The following is an 8,799-nucleotide window of genomic DNA, read 5'->3' as shown; positions in this document are numbered from 1 at the left end:
AAAGGCCCAGCTTTGCCCATTCGTGTCTCTGAAGGCATGGGCGAGGTCTGGGACACACAGGAAAACAAACATATTTATATATAGACCTGTGATCAAAACTGTTCATTCACAGAAGAACCTCCCTGAGAGGTGTTCACAAACTGTAAAGTAGTGAGGTGTTTGCAAACAGGGTAGACAAAGCAGCACATGGAAATCAAATGTAGTCTGTCTTTTCGCAGTCACAGAATGACCCAATAATATACTAAAATCTAACCACAGCTAACACGTCTGCATGTGTCTTCATTTTTATGGTCACCATCTAGTCCCACCATTCTTACGGGAAATATCTCTTGGTAAAAAATTTAGGATTTTAATTAGGGGGAAAATATAAGTAATTACAAAGTATCAAACCCTTAGTAATTGAAGTTCACAAAGTTAAATCCTCAAATTTCATGCCAATCATACCATATATTCCAAGATACACAAATAAATCAGATATACACAGACACCAATGCAAGCAACACTACTTTTGTCTCATTTTGTATTTAATATTATCAAAGGCTTTATTAATGCCTTAAAAAACACAAAAAATTATTGAACATACATTTATTATCTGGAGGAATAAATGCACTCCAAATGCTTATCATCAGAACTCTGGAAAAAGACATATAAATTCTCTCCAGTATTTTAAAAATTGGTATCTAAATAATTTCATTTTGAACTAGGTTAGTAACCTAAGTTGTCTTCATTCAGCTTTTAAAATTGAAAAAAAAATTGTTTCAAATACAATAAAGACTTAAGTACACATTCAAAATTTATTTTCTATTACACCTTTCTGGCCAAGGGAGTTGAAGAATTTTTTTCCTTATCTTACTTAGGACAAATGTTGCCAGATTTTAAAAAAAATATATAACAGAATAGTAGTTGTAAAGACTAACTCTATATGAATGGTTTTAATCATAGCGCAGTTAAAATAACAATATAGATTCATTTCGCTGGATGATGTCACCTTTTAAAACATCAGTATTTCTCGTATCATTTCTGGATGGTCTTGACACATTCTTCTCTCTTCTTCAACATGACTTCTTCATTTTTTTTTCTCTAGAGTTTTCTTGAGTTAAAATAATGGCTTGAAGAAGATCATATGAGATCTAGTGGCTCTGTGATATTTCTTAAATGCTGGGCAAAGCTGGGCTAGTTGATAATGTAACTCATTAAAATGAGCTGTATTTTCAGTGCCCCAGGCTGGTTGGTTAGTCTGATAGAAGGCCTTAGTTCCTCTTGCAGATAAAGATAGAGTCCATTCTTCTACTAGTCCAGGGCAGTGGCCAAAGAAGACCAGGAAAGGCATTACACGGAATGCCATTGTTTAGAAGGGATTTGGATTTAATGGCATCGTTATAGGTAAAGTATTTCCTGAGCAAAAAATCTCATTCACTGAGTGTTTGGGGGAATGTTAAATTTTATAATCATAGTTGCCTTTCTCTGTGGAAAAGATTTTATTTATTTATTTATTTATTTCTTATTTTACTTTTAAGTTCTGGGAGGAAAAGATTTCTTTAATTTGCCATGATCACTTCCTCTCAATTTCTTTTTCTTATAGTCATGCATACTCTGTAATCTAAATTTCTTAAGTTTATTTAAAAATCAGAGGAAAAAAAAAAGGGGATAAACACAAGCACAAAGTAAAGAAAGAAACCAATAATTTTGCCATTATACTTTCTCCTGGATAACTGCAGATATTTATCATTTCTATTCTGTTTCAACACTGCAGAACAATACACTCGTGGCCCAATGGTGAAGCAATGTGCACGAGTGACCAAACATGGGAACCGGAAAAGGAATATAAATGTAAATCACACTTTTAAAATCCCAGTAATGCAACCGCTTCTTTCCTTATTTATTGGATTAATGTCCCTTCCACATGAATTCCCATTTTGGTTCCAGGAGGCCATGCACCATAAGCTCTAATAGCAAAGGCGACTATTTGTAGTGCCTGTAGCCAGTATCTCCTGGTGGCAAACTCGCGAAAGTCTCCTGGAAGACTCATAAAATTATGTTCTATTTGTTTTCTGGATTCAGGGGACCATGGAAATAGAAAAGGATAGAAACAAGGCATGCTTTTGAGGTTTCTTGGGCTGGGTAGTAGAAAAATAGGTGTTTTCCTTTGGGGATTTTTGCAGCTGAGAATGCTTTGTCATTTTCCTCAGTCTTTAAGGGAGTGGTAGGCTTTGGCAGTCCGGCTGTTGACGAAATCTGTCTTCTTAAACTGAGCCTTTGGAATAAGGAAACAGAAACGTGAAAGGTAACAAAACTGGCACACAAGAAAATGCAGTTTTTTAGTGATTTCTTACCAGGGTCAAGTCAAGTGGGCCATTATTACCTGGCTCTGTTAACTATGACACATTCCTTGTTCATGTTCTTACCTTCTTGTAGGCATGGTGGAGTTCCGTGTGTGCCCACAGAGAGTACAGGAGGACGGAAGCAGCTTTACTTGCTTTGTTGGAGGCATAGCTGAAAAGAAAAGGACATTCTGAGATCAGGGAGAATGAATGAGGCTTCTGCATGCTGCCTGTCGGCGTTCTGTAAGACCTCTTCACTCTTCAACTGCTCCTCCCCAGCAGCCGTCCGTGAAGTCAGGCCACTCAGTGACCAGACAATTAGGCAGCAAACTCTGGAAGGAGGGGACCATATTTGTTTTTGTTTTCTTTTTAAACCACTAGCACAGTGCTAATAAAGAAATAGTTTATAGGCCAGGCGGGGTGGCTCATGCCTGTAATCCCAGCACTTTTGGGAGGCCAAGGTGGGTAGATCACGAGGTCAGGAGATCGAGACCATCCTGGCCAACATGGTGAAACCCTGTCTCTACTAAAAATACAAAATCTAGCTGGGTGTGGCGGTGTGTGCCTGTAATCCCAGCTACTAGGGAAGCTGAGGCAGGAGAATCACGTGAACCTGGGAACGGAGGTTGCAGTGAGCTGAGATCGTGCTACTGCACTCCAGCCTGGAGACAGAGTTAGACTCTGTCTCAAAATAATAATAATAATAATAATAATAATAATAATAAAATAAGCAAAGTAGTTTATAGAGAAAAATCCCTGATATTTATAAGGAATATATCTTTAGATATGTTATAAATTCTTGAATTATTTATAGAATATAATCTATATTTGTATGGTTATAATGTATGTTTATAGAATAAAAATGCATGAAAGCATGACTGAAAAATACATATGATTTTGTGACACCATAAATGTAGGAGTAATTTTTCAAGTCAATAAAATAAATTCTTGTGGCAGCCCCTGTTAAAGCAGTTTCAAAATCTCTTTACGTTTCTGTATAGAGCAAATGGAAAACTTGTTCCTGCTATAAATCCAAGTCACCACTGCATTTGAACTGTACTTAGTATTTCATATTCTGCTTTTTTTTTTTTTTTTTTGAGATGGAGTCTCACTGTGTCACCCAGGTTGGAGTGCAGTGGTGCCATCTCGGCTCACTGCAAGCTCCGCCTCCCAGGTTCAAGCGATTCACTTGCCTCAGCCTCCTGAGTAGCTGGGACTACAAGCGTCCACCACCACGCCCGGCTAATTTTTTGTATTTTTAGTAGAGACCGGGTTTCACCATGTTAGCCAGGGTGGTCTCAATCTCCTGACCTCACGATCTGCCTGCCTCAGCCTCCCAAAGTGCTGGAATTACAGATGAGAGCCACCGTGCCCGGGCCATGTTCTGCTTTTAAATTTATTCTAAATGTCCCACTTCAGGCTTAGATCAGTGCTGCCTTAGATCTCTTTCTCTTCTATCACCTGATTAGCACATGGCTGAGTTTTTTTTTTTTTAAACAAAGACTTTTCCCCCCTCCCATAGCATAGGCATTTGTAAACATAAAACCAAAACCAGAGAGTGCAAAGATGTACAGAGAAGAGCATGCTGTGTTCCTTCAAGAGTGAAAAGCCTTTCTCTTCCATACTAGCCTGGCAGGGAGGAGCAGTCAAATCAGCCTTCACAGACTTGTTAGTACCTCCTGGACTTTTCAGAATCACTTGGTAATAACTGAAGGGCAAATAAATCCACCAAAGTGATGGGTCTCTAATATTCAAAAGTGTAAAAAGTTATTAAATTCCAAGGCTGTTATATTCATAACGTTTGTTTATAAGTTGGTTGTTTGATACTTGGTACTCTTTTATTCAAAGATGTAATGTTATAAATGATAATTAAGTTCCCAGGCTAGCCTACAAATGATAGGTCAGATATATAACACTCTAGTAAGGAAAGAGCAGCAGACACCCCTGGCAAGAAGCTGCTTGTTAATTTTCGTTTTTGAAACAGAGCATGTGAGGACTCACAAGTGGACACTCAGGGCAATAAACAAGTAACGAAGTAGCTCACCCCCTATCTTGCTAAGCAACCAGAAGTTTCCAAAAGTAATTGCATATTCCCATGTGCAACAATTGTTATATCTGAATACTCAAATAATGAGCATCATACTATCTTATGGTGATTTGCCTGGAAGTTTGGATGACTGTTTGGAAGAAGAGTCATTTCTGTTTTCCAGCAGTAATTCATTCTTTCCACAAAGACTGAGCAACTCTAGATACTATCTGCCAGCCTGTGGCGACAGGTGAATATTCTTGGGGAACTGACGCTCCAGCCAGTGCTCAGGGCTTGTTTTAATCTGACTCTGAATGCAGTCTTCCTTCCTCATGTGCACTGCAAAGTGGGCTGCAGGGTAGAAGGGACCTCACTTGGGTGGGGCTGTGGTGGAGGTGACATGTACATCCCTGAACAGCCAAGCACACGTTTCTTCAGTACAGATGAAGTCATCTGCTTTGTAACTCATTAGAACTACGCTATAGTGGCCATTTCTTTTCTTGTTTGGTTATTTACAAAAGTAACTTGTATCTATTTGTAAAAAGTCAAACAATTCCGAATTGTATAAAGAGAAAAAGATAATCTTCATGCCCCTTTTCAATCTCATCACTCTAAATTAACTAATAGTAAATAATTTGGTTAAACAAGGTTTTTCATTCTCCTCACTTTTTTTTTTTTTAATAGGGCAAAGTTGAAAACAGGAACACATTGGACCTTCTATTCTCAAAAGGGAATAAGATGTGGAAGAGATAAGATAGAGAAAAAACTGTGAAAGCAAGACTTTGTCATCAGGCTCCCCCCACTGCTTCTCCTGTGCCATCACTGCTGCTGCTGCTGCTTTTTTTCTTCTTTTTTGAGACAGAATCTCACTCTGTCAACCAGGCTGGAGTGCGGTGGCATGATCGCGGCCCATTGCAACCTCTGCCTCCTGGGCCCAAGCAATTCTCAAGCCTCAGTCTTCCAAGTAGCTGGAATTACAGGCACACACCACCACATCCAGCTAGTTTTTGTGTTTTAGTGGAGACAGGGTTTTGCCATGTTGGCCAGGCTGGTCTCGAACTTCTGACCTAAGTGATCCACCTGCTTGGACCTCCCAAAGTGCTGGGATTACAGGCATGAGCCACTGTGCCCAGCCCATCACTGCTTCTTCTAAGCCACCTGGTGTGACGTTGCCTCTTAAGATGGGAAGTGAGGAAAAGGACACTTATCTGTCCAGAGGACTCCTGCTTTGCCTACATTCTGCTGTTATTAAATCATGGCTGTGGCTCTGGGAAACTAATTCATTAGGCCAATACAATGCTGGAATGCACTACCAAGAGAAGCTCTGGAGTCTGACCCTCTCTCGACACTTCAGAAGAGAAGGGACAAGCATGTGGTGTGGTGGCTCCAGTTCTTTCCTTGGCTGGTCACTGAGGGCTGGCCAGACAATCTGGCCTGGCTTTGCGTCCTGTTTGCCGCCATGTTGCACATGATGACCCTGACTGCACATTCATAACTGGGCTGTTTACACACAGGGTGGTGAGGGGAAAGGGAGGCCACTGACGGGCAGAAGCTGAAGGACTTACGCATCGCCTGCACTGATGGTCATAATTTTCTGGATGCCCCCGGTGTTTAGAAGGTCCCGTGCATTCTGGTAACTGTTTTGGATTATGTTGTTCAATGTGTAACAGGCAGAAGCTGTAGTTTCAATGAGAAGGTCAGTACTTGGGACTGTGTCAGGAATGATGGAAACCAAATCGGGGAGAGTTTCTTTGGCTACAAAATGAAAAAAAAAAAGAACACTTGATTTAAAAGATTGTTTCTTAATCCCCAAATCCCAATATATTTTGGGTAATGAACATTTTTTTTTTTTGAGACGGAGTCTTGTTCTGTGCCCAGGCTGGAGTGCAGTGGCACGATCTTGGCTCAATGTAAGCTCCGCCTCCCGGGTTCACTCCATTCTCCTGCCTTAGCCTCCCGAGTAGCTGGGACTACAGGTGCCCGCCACCACGCCTAGCTAATTTTTTTGTATTTTTAGTAGAGAGGGGGTTTCACTGTGTTAGCCAGGATGGTCTCAATCTCCTGACCTTGTGATCAGCCCGCCTCGGCCTCCCAAACTGCTGGGATTACAGGCGTGAGACACCGCGCCTGGCCAAGAACATTCTTAAAAAGAAACACAGCTGGTTGACAACACATGGAAAGATGTAATTTCCCTAATAACAAATTTTTTAAAATATTTGAAAAGAGGATACTCTGTGCTCAGCACATTGAAAATCTTTTCAGAATGTAATTTGGCAGAAATGTCAAGAACTTAAAACATTTTCATCTTCTTCTTCAATTCGGTCATTCCATGTCTAGTAATACATCTTAAAAACATCACTTTGAAAATGGAAAAAGCTTTCTACAGAGATCTTTATGACAGTACTACACGTAAATGAAAAACTAAAAAGCCTGAATATCCTAATAATAGGAATATGATTAACTAAAACACACCTGCAGAGACTATTATTCATCACAAAACCCATCTATGAAGCATGTGTAATAAAAAGAAAATAATTATGCTAATAGTGTATGTGAAAAATCTGTATATTTATTTATATAAAGAATACATAATATTATTGGCCAGGTTTGGTGGCTCACACCTGTAATCCCCAGCACTTTGGGAGGCTGAGGCGGGTGGATCACTTAAGGTCAGGAGTTCAAGACCAGCCTGGCCAACATGGTGAAACCCCGTCTCTACCAAAAATACAAAAATTAGCTGGGCGTGGTGGCACCTGCCTGTGCCTATAGTCCCAGCTACTCAGGAGGCCGAGGCACAAGAATTGCTTGAACTTGGGAGGGAGAGGTTGCAGTGGGCAGAGATCACGCCACCATATTCCAGCCTGCGCAGCAGAGAGAGACCCTGTCTCCAAAAAAAAAAAAAAGAAAGAAAAGAATACATAATATTACAAAAAAAACCCACATAAGAAACCTGAGGAAAAATGTTAATAGGAGCTGTTTTTCTACAACAGTATTAATAGTGAACTAAAATCATTTTCTTTTTTTTTTTTTTTTTTTGAGACGGAGTCTCACTCTATCGCCCAGGCTGGAGTGCAATGGCGTGATCTCGGCTCACTGCAAGCTGTACCTCCCGGGTTCACACCATTCTCCTGCCTCAGCCTCCCGAGTAGCTGGGACTACAGACGTCTGCCACCATGCCCAGCTAAGTTTTGTATTTTTAGTAGAGACGGAGTTTCACCTTGTTAGCCAGGATGGTCTTGATCTCCTGACCTCATGATCTGCCTGCCTCGGCCTCCCAAAGTGCTGGGATTACAGGCGTGAGCCACCGTGCCCGGCCAAACTAAAATCATTTTTGAGGCCAGGCACAGTAGCTTATGTCTGTAATCCCAGCACTTTAGAAGGCCGAGGCAGGTGGATCACTTAAGCCCAGGAGTTTGAGACGAGTCTGGAAAATATAATGAGACCCTGTCTCTATTTTAAAAAGTACAATTAAATAAGTGAATAAATAATAAATGAATAATCTTTGCTTCCCAAGGTTTTTTTCAATACATAAGTAATACTACCATTCTAAAAAGAGAAATAAACTATTTTAAAGGTACTTTTCTACTATGTATATGACTTCTTGGTTGTAAGTTTGAGTTTGGCTTTCTTTTTGTACTAATAAGAAAGGTATTAAAAAAAATAGACACGTCACTTTCACAATTAGGCTACAGAAAATAAAAAAGACACATAGACCAATGGAACAGAATAGAGAACCCAGAAATAAAGCCAAATACTTACAGCCAACTGATCTTTGACAAAGCAAACAAAAACACAGAGTGGGGAAAGGCCACCTTATTCAACATATTCAACAAATGGTGCTGGGATAATTGGCAAGCCACATGTAAAAGAATAAAGCTGGATCATCATCTTTCACTCAAAAACCAACTCAAGATGGATCAAAGACTTAAATCTGAGACCTGAAACCATAAACATTCCAGAAGATAATCATGGAAAATCTCTTCTAGACATTGGCTTAGGCAAAGAGTTCATGACCAAGAACCCAAAAGCAAACGCAACACAACGCAAAATAAGTAAATGGGATTCAATTAAACTAAAAAGCTTCTGCACAGCAAAAGAAATAATCAGCAGAGTAAACAGATATCCCACAGAGTGGGAGAAAATATTCACAAACTGCATTCGACAAAGGACTAATATCCAGAATCTACAAGGAACTCAAATCAGCAAGAAAAAAGCCAAATAATTTCATCAAAAAGTGGGCTAAGGACATGAATAGACAATTCTCAAAAGAAGATATACAAATGGCATATGAAAATTTTTTTGATACGCTTCAAACAAACATGAAAAAAATGCTCAACATTTCTAATTATCATGGAAATGCAAATTAAAAGCACAATGAGATACCACCTTATTCCTGCAAGAATGACCATAATTTAAAAATCAAAATATAATAGATGTTGGCATGGATGTGGT

The 8,799-nt window shown here is 39.7% G+C and overlaps 1 protein-coding gene across 2 annotated transcripts in view; it reads right to left on the bottom strand.

Moving 5' to 3' along the window:
* Positions 1-775: 775 nt before the first annotated feature.
* Positions 776-8,799, bottom strand: part of LOC105484283 (plakophilin 2) — a 109,739-nt gene continuing 101,715 nt past the window's right edge. Inside the window, exons 11-13 of one of the 2 annotated variants that reach the window (XM_071071898.1) lie at positions 5,913-6,102; positions 2,406-2,493; positions 776-2,254 (exon numbers count right to left, since the gene is read on the bottom strand). In XM_071071898.1, coding sequence (XP_070927999.1) covers positions 2,186-2,254; positions 2,406-2,493; positions 5,913-6,102 — 347 coding nt within the window. In that variant the 3' untranslated portion in view covers positions 776-2,185. The remainder of the gene's footprint in view (positions 2,255-2,405; positions 2,494-5,912; positions 6,103-8,799) is intronic. The other variant, XM_071071899.1, reaches the window with a different exon arrangement.

This window comes from Macaca nemestrina, chromosome 10, assembly GCF_043159975.1.
Source record: "Macaca nemestrina isolate mMacNem1 chromosome 10, mMacNem.hap1, whole genome shotgun sequence".
NCBI classification, from domain to species: Eukaryota; Metazoa; Chordata; class Mammalia; order Primates; family Cercopithecidae; genus Macaca; species Macaca nemestrina.
This window is presented reverse-complemented; position numbering and strand designations above follow the sequence as displayed.